General features: G+C 50.6%; 1 protein-coding gene across 3 annotated transcripts in view; it reads left to right on the top strand.

Annotated features, from left to right (window-relative positions):
- Positions 1-2963, top strand: part of LDAH (lipid droplet associated hydrolase) — a 109000-nt gene extending 106037 nt beyond the window's left edge. For 2 of the 3 annotated variants that reach the window (XM_025867801.2, XM_025867800.2), the window contains exon 7: positions 711-2963. In XM_025867801.2, coding sequence (XP_025723586.1) covers positions 711-902 — 192 coding nt within the window. In that variant the 3' untranslated portion in view covers positions 903-2963. The remainder of the gene's footprint in view (positions 1-710) is intronic. The other variant, XR_003207255.2, reaches the window with a different exon arrangement.
- The last annotated feature ends 11851 nt before the right edge of the window (positions 2964-14814 follow it).

Genomic DNA, 14814 nt, shown 5'->3' with positions numbered 1-14814 from the left:
TGTGTGTGTGTGTGTGTGTGTGTGTGTGTGTGTGTGTCATGGGCAGGTCTAGATCAGTATCCAGTAAGGGTCTTAGTAATGTCTTCACAGAGGCTCTGTCTCCATGCAGCTGCTTGCTCTCACCTGAAGTATGAGATTATCACCTGCCCACTGAATCAACATGCTCTCCTGCTACACGGAGCCTATTCGTACAAATGTTACCAGGGTTCTGGTCACTTTTCATCTGCTACATTGAGAAGCCTGAGCTTATCTGATTCATCTTTGGATGCATTCAACAAACCTCTCACATCTGCCTACCATGTGGGTGCATGGAAACGGCGAAGTGTGTGGTGAATGGATGGTCACTAGTCACTCAGTGATTATGTCTCAGTAACTCGTCCTTGTCCTCAGCAGTCATCTCTCCAGTGCCCACCCCAGCCTCCATGTACACAACGTGGCTGGCACGTCCTTTTAGTGACTCACGGGTGATCTCCCACACAAGACTCTCCCTAGATGGGGATGGGTTTCTTTCCATCACATGCCTCTTAATTCACTCCCGTACACCATGAAGGTCACTGCCTTGAGAGAGCCATGCTCTGGAGGGAGCCTTGGGCCTAGCCTACAGAGCCAGGGACAGGAGGTGTTTTCAGAGCACTGCAGCTTGCTGGTGTCATGTTTGTGTTGGAAGAGGAAAATGTTTTCTAATAAAATGTTTTTGTCTTGTCTTTTAGCTTACATTTTACTATGGAACTATAGATGCTTGGTGTCCAATGGAATACTATGAAGACATAAAGAAAGATTTTCCAGAAGGAGATTTTCGACTCTGTGAGAAAAAAATACCTCATGCTTTTATCCTCCATTTTCCCCAGGAAATGGCTGACATGGTAGCTGACTGGCTAAAGGATGATCTGTCCAAAATATAAGTACTGGCCCAGAAACATCACTGACAGCTAATACGTAGCAGCAGTGCTGTACCTTCTCTTAGTAGTTAGTAGTACCCTTCGTAGGCAAGTGTTCATTGTTAATGTTTGATATTAGAAGAGGAAAACAAAAAAGAACCTCTTGGCTTACTGTCCGCTCCCAGCTAGCTCCCCATACTACCAGCTGAAGTAAACACAATTGATGAAATACACCATAGGTTTAACAGCACATTTTCCAAGCCTCAGGGAACACAGTGATCAATGACCTAAACAAGACCCCTTCCTTATGTTTGCGTGAGATATGCCAGTGGCGCCAGGCAGTTGATATTAGTAGGCAGAATCCTTGCAGACAAAAGGAAGTCTAAGTTTAGCTGATTTTAATCCAGTTACCATGTACAGTAGGCTCTCCTAGAAGAAATTACGAAACACCTACTAGAAAATGTGAAAGAGATCAGTGAATGTGAAGTGTAGAGTCAGATATATAAGCGTATGAGATCATGAGGACACGCAGTCCAGTAGCAGGAAGTGATGCGTGGTGGATCTTGGAAGTGGACCTGGGTCTCCCTTAAAGGCAGAAGCTGAAGATCAGCCCGGACTAACTTTGTACAGGTCTTGGCTGAGGTCATCGGAATCAGGCTGGATACCAGCACGGCCTCCGTCACCTCCCCACTCCCCCTCCCACCCTGTTCCCACCTTACAGCGTGTCATGAACCACAAGCAGAGCTGACATCAGGGCGGGAGGCACCACTTGTCTGCATCTCCGAGAAGGTCCCCCGAGGAGTGAGACTTCCTGATCTTCCTGCATTAGACAGAGAATAAAGTTCACCAGACATTCCTTTGGCAAAGGAACCCGGTAAGAGTTGTTGAAGGATCCTTACTGTGCCTCCTGCCACGAGACAACCAGCAAGCTCTGTGCTGAGCCCTAGGCTGCCAGGTTGTCTGCTCCCTGCAGGCTCCTCTTGTGCAGGGCCAGGATGTGGAGGCCCCGGGTGTCCCAAAGCCAGCCTGTACCTGTCTCCTGGAGTTGCCTCTGCTGTGATTTTTCCAAGAAAACTACATTGAGGGCAAACCATGAGCCAAATACTATGCTAGGCATCAAGGACCAAGTTCTTAGCTATGTCATGATTTTTTCTTCTGAAAATCTTCCAGTAAGTAATTTTTGAGAGGGCATCTTTCAGTCGCTGAATAGAGAATTACCATAAATGAGTTCTACATTTCTGCCTTGGTTTTGTTAGTTGGAAAGAAATTGTTTGACTACTGAACCAAAGCAAGCCATAATGAATTATGTGACTTCACCTTCTCTGGATGCCTTGAGGTCCAGTAGAGAAGAAGCTTGTTCTCCAGCTCACAGTATTTTTGCCTTCCCTAAAATGACTCAATCCTGGGACCCTAGGGGCCAGTAATTCCCACTGACAGCAGTGCTAGTTGACAATTGGTCAGAAACATTCAGTTTTCTCCTAGAGGAGACCCCTCATGGTGTTACCATTCCTTAAGAACAATAGAATGTTGTCCTTCCTTTCAAAGCCTAAAGCCCCGATGAAAGATCCTGCTCTGATATGCTGCCAACCCAGTGGTGAGTGTTGAACAAGTTACTGTCCCTTGGCATGGCTTCTGCATCCAAGCAAATGACTTCTCAGAGGGGAAGAGCCAAACCCCAGGCCAGGAGTGCTCTTGGCCCTGGAGAGAAGCCAGGAGACACACCTTGGCACGGGGCTGTACACAAAATCCTGATCGGCCTCTGTGTGGGGAGGCCTTCTGGAAATCTGATGTTAGAAGCTTAGGATTCATGGCTCTGGAGTGCCTTGTGTATAGAAGATGCTCAGTACTGACTTGAAGCACTCGAGCAAGTCCTGGGTGAATCACACCTACTCAAAGGATAACACCACCCCAGCTTTTCTTTCTGCATTATTTTATTTTACTCCATATTTCACAAGTCCACATGTATGACATTGTGTCTTATTTTAGTTTTTCAGAGCTTAAAAAAATGATGTAAAAGATATGGGTTTGTTTTCTGTTTATCGTCTGATCACCAAATAAATTTGCAAAATAAATGTTTTACCAGCATTTATGATGGCCTGGCCTGATTTCTGTGTTGGGGGAGGAAGGTATAATCTCAGCAGTCCTCTGAGTTAGACTCAGGCCAAAGTCTCTCTGTTAAACTGAAAAGCCATTTTCTCAGTACTTCTTTTAGAGAAGGAAGATTCCGATTTTAGGAGATTGAGGTTCATTTTATTTCATTAGGAATTAAACAAAACACTAAATGTTCTCATGCATGTGTATGAGGTAATGATACGGTATAAGAATTCTGGAGGCCTCATCATCTGATTTTTAGGCAACTTTCTCTAATTTTCCATGCCTCGGTGTCCTCACTTATAAGATAGGATTAATAATAAAGCATACCTCATATTGTTGGAAGAATTAAGTGGGATGATAAAATTAAAGCATTTAGTGCAATTCTTGGCCAAGAGTATCTTCTCAATAAAGATTGGCTATAATAATTATCATTATTAAACATCATCACCATAAAAAAGACTAAAATTGATAAGCAGTGGATGAAATTCATTTTCCAGAAGCATTTCTGCCTGTATGTACCAGTCAGCCACACAGATTGTCTTTGTCAACGATTTAGCTTTATAAGGGTTTATCTAGTGCTGAGTGAAAAGTCTAAGCTAGAGTCATACCCAGCGCCTACAGCTTGTTCTCAGGCTGCCCCGGGCCAGGGGACAGATCCAGAGACAGCTCCCGTGGCCCTCTGGACTCATGTCCGAGGTGGCTAGGGACCTCTCACCATCCACTTCACCCAACCCTTGGAGAGTCAGGGACCTCCAAAGCCTTGATTTCTCTTCACCCTACATTATATTAAAAGTAATTCCATTATTTTTAAAAGATTTATTCATTTATTTGAGAGACAGCTGGCGCAAGTGGGGGGAAGGGCAGAGGGAGAGAATCTTCAAATAGACTCCCCACTGAGGGTGGAATCCAACAAGGGGCTCAATCCCACAACCCTGAGATCATGACCTGAGCTGAAACCAAGAGTCAGATACTTAACCAACTGAGCCACCCAGGCGACCAAAATTAATTCCATTAAAGGAGACTAAAAAGACATGACAATGTAACACTTGATTCTGGATCAGATGCTTTCTTATAAAAGAAAACATTGTTGGGACAGTTTGCACAACTTGATCAGGGTCTACAGATGAGCTAGGAGTAAGAGATGAATGTTAATTTTCCAACTTCAGTGGTTTGTGAAGAGAATGTCTTTATTTGTACTGAAGACACACTGAAGTTTCTGGTGGCGATAAGGCATGTCATTTTACTCCAAATGGTTCAGAGAGGAAAGAAAATGTTCTTTGTACTTGGCAATTTTTTTATAAGTTTGAGATGAGTTTGAAACTCGTAAAAGCAATTTTTAAAAAGTCACCCTGCTCTGTCCTGCATCTGTGTCTCATTGCTTCTTTTCCAGAAAGTAAATTTCTTCTAAATAAGTAGAGATCTGAGTTCAAATCCTGGATCTGTCATTTACTGGGTTTGCGATGCTACATTGGCTTAGCTTCTCTGAGGCTCCCCGCCCCCCATCTTGTTGTCCATGAAAATACTTGCTTTCATTTTGGGATGTTAGAATGTTAGATTTGGGGAGGGTTTTTGTTTGTTTTTAATGGGGCTAATTGAGGTCATGCATAACAGCATCTAGCACCCTGTCTTATGGTAGATGTTCTGTAAAATGGTACCTGAAGGAAAGTCGAGCAAACTTTTGCTGTCTCGACCCGGTGATGTCTCAGCTTCGACATGGTTTCACCCAGCCTGCAACTTGATTCTTGCAGTCTTAGCATTTCTGGTTCCTTTGAGGGGTGGGGGGGTGGAAACGGTTGCTCACCTGGCTCAGCTTCCTGGCCCCAGGCCATGCAGGCCTCCCACATGCAGCGCAGGATGTGGGACCATCACCTTGAGGACCTTATGGTGGATTTAGAAAAGGTGCAGAAAGCAAAACATTTCTTAACCTGAGACTTCATCTTTGTCCTGGCCTTCTCTTGCAGGACAGAAGGGGACATCCTTGGGCTGCTCCGTCCCCTGGGAGGTGGGGTTTAAAGAGGGGTCAGTGGCGAACTAAGTGTGTCCTGTGAACAGATTTCTCTCCGATGCCTTAAAGCGGAAGCTGTCCTGCAGGAGTCCCTTTCCAAAGGGGCTGTGATTCCTGCCTATGCCCCGTAGAGATGTAGGCGAGTGAAGGCTCCGGTCCACGGGGGGAGCCGCTGTGGGACACGGGTCTGGCCTCCTCCACCAGACTGAAGGCTCTGGTTTGCTGCAATCCTGTGAAGAGGAAAGCCCCAGAGGAAGAGGGGAGGCGGCTGCTCCTAGTGCCAGAAAGACAGGGAGAGCTTATGTGGTGTGGGAGAGAGGAGAGAGCCCACAGAAAGAAGCTGCTGCCCGCCTGCCGCACTTCCAGTGTCTCAGTTAAGCCTTGCGGCCCTGTAGGCCATAGGTTATGGCCGTACTCAGGACAGACAGGTAAGTGACTGGCTCAAGATCTCACAGCTACTGAGAGGCCGCGGGAATTCAAAGGCAGCCTCTACTCAAGAGTAAAGGCTTCCTCCCCTTTCCACAGCACCGTGCTGCCTCCCGGAGGCAACGGTGGACAGCCCAGCAAGAGCGGAAGTCTGGACGAGGGAATCGAGGGAAGGGCAAATGAGGGCCAGGTTAGCAGGCCCAGCGTAGAGTAGCTAGTTGGTAACACGGGAATAGTTCTAGAAGAAGGAGGGAGAGAACAGACCAGCTGGCCAGGGAGGGGAGGATGGGGGGCGCAGTGCGTCAGGCAGAGGATCGCAAGGAGGAATGCCTGCCTGCAGGAGTCAAAGCGGAGGCCACCGTGCCTCATTGTGTCCCTCTGCTCCCCGCCGCAGCCGCTTCGGCCCTCCAGGTGCTGACCTCTCCGACCGCACCTGTGCTCTGAAACCTTAGGAGTCAACAGCTCCAGATCGGAGCGTGCCCACGCCCCTACCCTCCCCCGCCCCCAGACACAGCCCCAAAGGCCAACAGCTCCTGCCTCCTAGCGTAGCTCCCCCGCCTCTGAGCCCTCAGGGTGCCCTGGCCTTGTCTCTACTGGAGTACTTCCCAGGTACGCTGGCATTCTATTTTTCCAATCTGCTCCTCCTACCCCCACCGCCAAGCTCCTTTCTGCTCTTGAAAGGAGAGCCCTAGGACGTGGAACTTGTGTCTTGTCATCCCCGTGTTCTCAGGGCTTACAGAATAGGGCCCGCCACACGGAATATTCAACAAGCTTTACTTAATTCAATACAAGTTTCTACCATACCTGATAGTCAACCTCTCAAGAAACACAGTTCTCTCAGTTGGTCAGACTTTCAGGGAATCACATCTCAGGGACTCTCAGTCCCTCACGACTGAATGTGTAAATGGAAATGGGAGGTGGACTAGCTCTTTTATCCCTGAAGCCTTTCCCCAGCTAAGCCAGGCCCAGCCAGGGCAGTTAGACTCAGGGACATGGAATGGTGGCTTTCTGGCCCTGGGGAACCACAGAAAGCAAGGCCCCCACACTTCGTGGCCATTCTTGTCCCCTCCAGCTGCAACGGTTACTTCCATTCTCCCATGGTCAGAAAGCCTCTGGAGTTTGAGTCTTAGCAACTACCAAATATGTGGTTAGTATTTGTTGAGCGCTAACCCGGTGCAGCACCCCAAGTGGGAATTAAAGCCACAATACATGAGACGGGGCTTTGGGAGAGCAGAAAGTTTTCATTTTGGCTTGCATTCCTCAGACATTCTGGCAAAGGGGCCTGTGCTGACCTCCCTACGTTGGGACAGACTTCCTTGCTGGGTAAGTCTATGGGAAAATTCCTCTTCCCTGGGATGGGAATGTGACCCGGTGACTGGGCGTCCATTAGAGCCAGGGGTGCGGGTGCACCTGCAGGGCCTCCCTCCTCACAGAGGGACCAGAATCCCATCTCTGCAAGTCCAGCCTGCACCGGCTCCACACCACAGCTGGGCTTCCTCCTGCTGGCACTGCCGAAGGGCTGCGCACCTGCATGTGATTAGGACTGGCAGACGCCCATGGCCTCGCAGTCCAAGGCTGCACGCTGGTGACACGTTGCAACGGAGGAGTTCCTCCCCAGATCCCTCCTCCTCCCGCACAGAAGAGTGTGGGATCCGCTGGGGCGCAGGAGCACGATGCACGCACAACCAGGTCAGGGGGACACCAGCCCCGGCAGGACAGCAGGTGGCACACATCCTCCTCGGCTGCTGGGCGGGGACAGGCAGGGGGCACGCAGGGCGGGTTGGGCGCACCAGCACCCACCGGAGAGGGCGCAGCGGGCAGGCAGCACCTCCCATTAGCGTCTGTCACTGTGGACCATGGACGCTTGCTCGCATCAGTGTTCGGGGACCCGGATCAACGTCTAAATGCTACCCCTGACTTTCCTTTCTCCCTGAAACTGCCCCTTGTCTTCTGACTCTGCATGCCCCTCACCACGGAATGCCAGGGTAAGCCACGTGGAGACCGAAAAAGAGGAAAATGAAGAACTGACCCAGGATCCTTATAAACAATCATGACAAGACTCCACACTCTTCGATGGCAGAGTCTGAAATCTTACACTTGAATGTACCTACCAAGTGAGTTACTTGAAAGGTGAACATGATTTTCTTCCAAAGAAAAAAGACTCCCTTATTTAGTAGTAATGAAATTAAGAAGCAAAAGGGAAGCAGACTTTCTTGATCTACCTTTCACCAGAGAGAGACAAACGTGACCACGGGGACTGGCGTTGACCCACTGCAGGAACAGCCGGCACTGCTCTGCAGGAAGGGGGCTCCCCCTGGCCGCGCCCATGTCCCAGAGGAGATAATTCTGGTACCAAGCCATTCCCGAGGGCAAGGCCCTGTCACCTTCCCCATACAGCTGTTCTGTCACTAATCCTCTCCCAGAAGTACGTGAGGAACAGATGAAATAGCTTTCTCCTTCCTGTGTTGCAGGAAAAAGTTGTGAGTGCCTGGTCCTCTCCCACCCGGTCTGGGAGAGGTCCTGAAGGATGCGAGGTGGTGCCACAGAGCACAGGTCGTTGGACTCGTCTGAAGAGTCCTGAGCAAAAGCGGCCACAGTTGCTGTCGGACTTTGTTGGTTTCCCTAAAATATGTAACGGGCCCTGCAGAGGAAGCTGCCGCAGTTGGGCATTGCTGTGGGCTATGGATCACAAAGGCCTCCCTGAGCAGCCTCAGAATGGGGGTGCTCAGGCTTTGCGGCCTGCTGTGTATGGAACAAACTCTTTCCACTCGGACTGTGTTTGCAGGACAACACTCACTCGCGACACATGGCGATGCTAGTTTTCTAAAGTAAAATGCTTTCTGCTGCATGTTGGCCCCTTCACCCCCGAACCCCAGTTTGGATACCTTCCTGTGCAGTGGCTTCATCCAGTACGGGCTGTGCCGTGTCCTACGGAGCCACACCAGTCACAAAGACCCGAAGCACGTGACAGCCTGAGCTGTTTCAAGGGGGAACGGTGGACATAAAGACCGACAGGCCCAGAGCTACCACGGAGCCCCGTTTCCGTGCAGGTGTCCTAACGCCTAAGTGGTCGGCTTCTGTTCTCAGTGCACAGCAGTGGGAGCAGACCACCAGAGAAAGCCTGAATAACAAGGCAAAACACAGTTCTCTAAAGGCCAGCCAGGAGCAGGTTTATCAATAAAATATTTAATCAACTTATCTGTACAAAATATTAAAATGGTTAATGTGAAGAGCATACAAGAGCACATTTAACAAATATATACTGCTATATAACTGTCAAGAAAAATAGAGATTGCTGTTTTACAGTTCATTTACATTCCAATATGTACAATCCATTTAAACTTGAGAATACATATACACAGTGGGTTTGTATGAGCCTTGAGCTCCCTGCCAGCCCGCCTCACAACATCAGCTCCTGCTGCCCCAGCCACCCCGCAGAGCAGAGGGGAGATGGCCCGGGCTCCAGCTTCCAAGCCTCAGAGCTCTGCTCCGGCCAAACCAGAGCTGGAAGACTACCGACAAGGAGATTTCAGCTTGCATTCAATGAGTTTACAATTCTCACCACCTGCCCCATCTTACTCCCGAGCCGAGCTGAGAAATAGTGGGTATCACTGCGAAAGGAAAGGGGCTTCAGCCCCCCAAAATAATATATTGTCTTCAGCTGCTGGAATGTGCGTATTGAGCTGTGATAGTATTGCTGTCACTTTGAGTTTTGCCCATTTCCTTAGAACCACAGCATTGGCGGCAGAGTCAAGGCACTGGCTAAGAGGCAGGGCGCCTATCTTGTCAGACGACGCTGCCCACACAGAGCGTGCACAAAGAGGGGCACGCCGTAAGCTGGTGCCCGTGGTCTGCGGCAACCTCTTGATATGTATTTAAAAAAAAAAAAAAGCTTCCCAAACTTTTCTGAATCCCCTATTCTCTGATGAACAGCAAGTTGCAGTCAGTATGCTAATCCTTGTAAAAAAAAATGTATTAACTTTTCATTTGGGGCGAAATACTTCCAGCTGAAAGACCTAAAGTGACTCAGTTATGACTCTTTGTCACAGAAAACACAGAAGCTCTTTGCACTACTGTCAAAAGTGGACTACAAAACAAAACACCCCAAACAACAACCACAACAACAAAACAGCCATTACTGTAAGGAAGCTTATGTTGATCTGTGACTTATCCGAGGTGGAGAAAGCCAGAGAAACTCCGCCTTCTAGAGTTTCTGTTCCTGGCTTGGAACACTCGGGGATTTCCCAGCCAGAAAATACATTCTTGCTTTCTTCCTGAACATGTATCATCATTTTCTAAACAGAATGCTGAATGGCTGGCTTTCCTTGGACTCTGACAGGCCCTGACCCGGAAATGTAAACTGCAAAGAAAAATAAGCCCTGCTTGCGGGTGCACCCCATCCTCGAACCAGCCTGCTCATCTCAAGCCGCACTGCTGCTGTCCCGAGCCCCCGGGGAAACCTGGGACGTGCGGGTCGTCTTGGGCCCTCGGCAGCCTTCAGTCACTTGGAGACAAGCACGCAGACCGGGAAAGGCTTCCCCTGCACATCGTCAGACTTGCTTCTCAGACTCCCTGGGCTGACAAGTCCAGGCTAGGGCTGCCCACGCGTGAAATCTATGAGAGGCCAGGCTCGCCGGGAAGCTGTGCACGGACAGAAGACGGCCGCACGCCGTGTGCAGGTGCACCGGGCCACCACGCCCCCTCCCAGCCTGCAGCCCAGGGACCGGCTTCACCGACTGGTTAGCCTCTGTGCTTCAAATGGGTTTGTGTTTGCCTCCAATTCAGCAGGATTCCCACGAATAAGCCTCACAGGGGATCTGCTTTCTGTGAACCATAGGCACACCTCAGCACCAGAAGGTTCGGACAAGGTTCTAGATTCTGGCCACCAAGCGGCCGAGCAGGGTGTAGGCTCAGCACAGGTATCTGCACCACCCCCACCACCCCCCCACCCCCGCTCTAGCGGCAGGAGCTGGGTGTGGTTGCTGCCACTGCCCGTCCGACGGAGCAGTGCAGAGAGGATTGTGCAAAGAAGGACAGCCACCGGCCCACCTTCTGCCTGGCCAAATCTCCAGCTGCCCCAGGGCCACGCTCCTGTTCGCCAACAGCTCAAAAGATGGTGGAATACAGATGCAGAAACCAAGCAGCTAGCCACATCCCGGCAGGTCTGTACTACCGAGCAGCAAGGTGCCCCAGACTCACTCGACCATCAGAAGCTGGTCCTTGTTTTTCTCAACGACTTGTTTCAGCTTCCTATCACCGACTTACAGCAAGGAGAGAAAGTTTCTGCACGACAGCTCTTACCTGGTGGGCCTGTCTGGAATACAGAGCTTCTAACCTGGCGGAAGGAAGTGCTCCCTAGACCAGCGTGCAAAGCGGTCCTGCCAACAGACCCCCTGACTACAGAAACACCTCTTTGCAGAAGTCTCCGTGCACACTGAGCCCTCTTGCCCTTGTAGGGGGATTCCAGGGGGAGACACCAGCCCCTTCCTTTGCATGCCCTCACAGCCACAGATGCTGCAGGGGCCTGAGGACTGCTCCCTGGGGGTCGGCACAGGCAGGAGCAAGCGGTCCATCGCCCACCAGTCGAGCTGCTCGGAGGGCGTGCTTGCACTTTTCAACAACTCTAAGCACAATTGGAAAGGCAGACCAGCTTTTCAGTGACCTCACACTCTGACTCCACCGTTCCCTGGGTTGCTCCGCCGAAAGTGCGGCTGCCACCGTGAAGCGCCAACCCAACTCTGTGCAGTCAGAAGGCCTATGGCCAGGTCCCAAGCCGGCTTCAAGCACGGCCCCTGTGCCGGCCATTTTGGGGCCGGGGGCAGGGGAGAAGCCCAGAGGCTCTGGTGACACTGGGTGTACGCACATCATGAGCAGAGGATCCCTGAACCAATAAGCAGAGCCCACACAGCAAACGTCAGGCCCTCGGTCACCCCCATTGATTTACTAAGCCAACCTCCAACCCTCTTCCTACAGCTACATCTGGGTAGGTGACTCCACATAAGGGACGTGCGGCCTTCCTGACAAGAACAGGCTTCTCTCACCTTGAGCCCCTTTGGGATTTAACTAATTTAACAGATTAAAGTCCAAAATTGGCACAAAAGGAGGAAGAATCTTGCTCCAGCCTAAATGGCCAGAAGGCTCTAAGGACAAAAGGCAGAGCTGTCTGAAAAAATTATAAATAACCTCTTTTGACTCCTCCCTGTTTCTTAATGTTAAACTCCACCACCATTTTTCACAAAATGGTGAGAAAAAGCAGTTCTCAAGGTGTCCAGTCCTGAGTCACTCCTCCAGCAAGCTGGACCAGACATGGGCATGGCAGTGAGGAGGGGGTGGGGGCCCATGGGGACCTGCTGAGGCATGCCACCTTTACTACAGGCCTGCTTGCCTGGTCCGGGGACTCTGGGACAGCCCCGGGGCCACGCCAGGCTGCCGACAGGGCCTGGGCTTGCTTGCTTCCGCTGCTCCCACAGAAGCACCAGCAGGAGGCAGCAACCCTCCCAGGATTGCGTCATAGAACAATCTCGGCAGGCCTGGCCCTACCCACCCTTACAGCCCCTCACCTGGAACACAGGAAAGGTCGTGGCTTTGGTGAACTGAGCCCTACCCACGAGATCCTGGGCTCCCCTGCACCTTGCCATGACCCAGGTGGAAATCAAAGCCACATACATGAGGTACCAACAGAGACCAGGGATATAACACACACACACACACGCACACGCACACGCACACGCACACGTACACACAGGCAGGAGCTGTGATACTTGTGAGAAGTGGCTCTGGGATGGGGATGGGACCCTTTCCAGGAAGAGTCACATCTGCTCTGCCTTTAAACTATGTTAGTGGGCTTTCGGGCCAACTAGAATCCTAGAACCACAGGACTGGAGAGCTTCCCCTTTTACAGGGACTGAAATGGAAGCTCCGGGTAGGGAGGTGGCTGCCCACGGTTGTCCCAGACCTCTCAGGAGGCACGGTGGGGAGCTCTAGCACTCAAGTGACTCAAGTGACCGTGCATCAGGCAGACAGCAGGCAACAGCGTGGGGCGGTTCCCTCCTGGGTATGCAGAAGGCCGCAGACACACCAGTGCAGCTCAGACACACTTCAGAGGGATCTAGTTCTCTCCCATCTCTCCCAACATCTTCCAACTGCTGGGTTCACTTGTCAGCTGCCTCTCTTCCCTTCCCAATCCAGACCCCTGAGGGGACAATGCAGGTCCTTCCCTGCCAATGACAGATGGCTGCCTTCCAGACCCTCAATCCTCCCAGCCCACTGGGCACCTGCTTGAAGCCTCCTGGCCCAGGCCCACTGAAAGGGCCCTGCTTTCTCAGCCCGGGAAGGCTTCTGCATCCCCACCGACATGCTCTCAGGAGATCAGCGAGGCCCCCATGACGTCTGTGTCCCAGAGACAGCTGTAGTTGCTGGCTCTTCTTCTCACCCCATTTTCTGGAGACCAGATTCAAGCAAGGCAAGAGCCTGCCTTTTTCTGTGCACAAGCTCCTCTTGGAAAGAATTCAATTTTTCTCCCTGCTTTAAGAAGAAAATCAGTCTACAGTCCTGGGTTATTTTCTGCTATGAGTTTCAATAAAATTACAAACAGGTAAATGACTTGTAGAATTTGAGTTACACTCTGATTACATCCACAGGGTGGTCCGCACTCCCTTCAGCACTGACAGCAAGGTCCCTGCTCCTGCTGACACTTCCAGGAGACTGTCCTGGGAGCAGTCACCGCACTGGGTTTGCCAGATTTGACTCGACATCACACAATCCATGGCTCTTCTTTTCCCCATGCCACTGCGGTAGTAAAATGGCGGCACACTAGGATGAAGGGGGGTCTGTGTGTAAGGAATGGGTAGAGCTCAAGCTGAGACAACAGAGCCTGACACCCTCTCGGGAGGACACAACCCTGCTGCTTGGAAAGCCAGAATTCAACCAGGCAAGTGTTCGGGCATCGTGTCTCCCTTAACACAGAAGCCTGGCTTCCAGCAGCACTGACCAGACTGTCTTCGTGTTTAGCAGACCCAGCACCAACCCCCTTGGGCCTCAGCTGGCCCACCCTGTGCTCTCCAAGCAGGGATGCCCACCCTATTCTCTAGCAGGAAGGAGTGGTTCACATGGTCTCAACTGGAAGTGCCCAAGTCTTCCCCAACAAAATGGAAAATTCGCTGGACTTGAGGAAGAATATTGTGGTGGCCCCAGACCCAGGGGGTCCTGAGTTGGGAAGGGGACACTCCTTTCGCTCACAGTGCTGACACACTTTAACCCTGCTTGCCAGCAGCCAGCTCTCCGGAGGGTAGGGACTGGGGCTTCTAGCTGCGTGGCTTGGCCCCGCATCCCCCCCACCCCCCACCCAGAGGACAGCCAGTACAGGGCACTCCCAGCTGTGGCCGGTAGGATCCTTCTCCAAATCCTGGCAAAGCGGCTCGAACCCCATCACAGTAGCAAAAACACGTCTGCTTCTACATGCAGTGGCCCTTCTGCTGTCATTTTTACAAAATGTGACACATCTTCTCCCTTCACCTACTTTTAACTCTGAGATGCCAGAGGCCCAAGCAGAGTTGTGGCAGGCACAGGTGGTCCCCCGGGGGGCGAGAGGCAGCTCCAGAGCAATTCCCGGAGGCATTGCTTCTAGTCGGTAAACAAGCACACACTGAGGACATCTGAGACCATCCGAGGAACTGTCACTGCCTATGGCCAACCCCCCCACCCCCCAATGCAGCCGGGACCTCCAGATGCAGGAAGATGCCTACTTTCTACACCACTTACAACACAACTTGGTAGAAGGAGGTCATCAGGAAAAAAACAAAACAAAACACACACAGAGAAAATGGACATTTTTTTTCCTGCCACAAAAAGCTCAGGCTAAATCAAAACAGGTCTTCTCAAAACTTTGTTTTTCCTAGTCACTAAAAAAGAATCAAAATGTTTCCTTTTGTCCAGGATATTAAATAACCTAGAATTTCTTCAAAGTATAGCTAGTTTTTTCATTAACTCCCTTTCTAAAACTTCAAATACTACAACTTTTAATATTTTAGGGTCATTTTTTTATTCTTCGCTATGACAGAGCAATCACCATGCAATTATTAAAAACAGCTTAGAAAAGCGAAGCTTCTCTGGCAAAATCCATAAATGTAAGGGGACCACAGGTCACTGAAATTGGGAGGAAGTGTACCATAGCTGCCACCTCGGGAATTTTGTTTGTGTGTTTTAACCTAAAGGGACTTGCGTTTTCTCATTATTTATAGCTACTCAGATAACCACAGCATATAAATTCACATTGTAAATGTATTTTCTTTTCCTTTGGGGGAATTTTAGGGGCTAGAATGGACTCAGGTGGGGCCCTTAAGTAAAGTAGCTGTATCTAAATCCTTAGTGTTCCTCCTCCGTGAATGTTTAATCACTGAGAATTAAAATCTG

The sequence above is a fragment of the Callorhinus ursinus genome, unplaced genomic scaffold, assembly GCF_003265705.2.
Source record: "Callorhinus ursinus isolate GAN/ISIS: 27379988/994484 unplaced genomic scaffold, GSC_fseal_2.0 scaffold10, whole genome shotgun sequence".
NCBI classification, from domain to species: Eukaryota; Metazoa; Chordata; class Mammalia; order Carnivora; family Otariidae; genus Callorhinus; species Callorhinus ursinus.
This window is presented reverse-complemented; position numbering and strand designations above follow the sequence as displayed.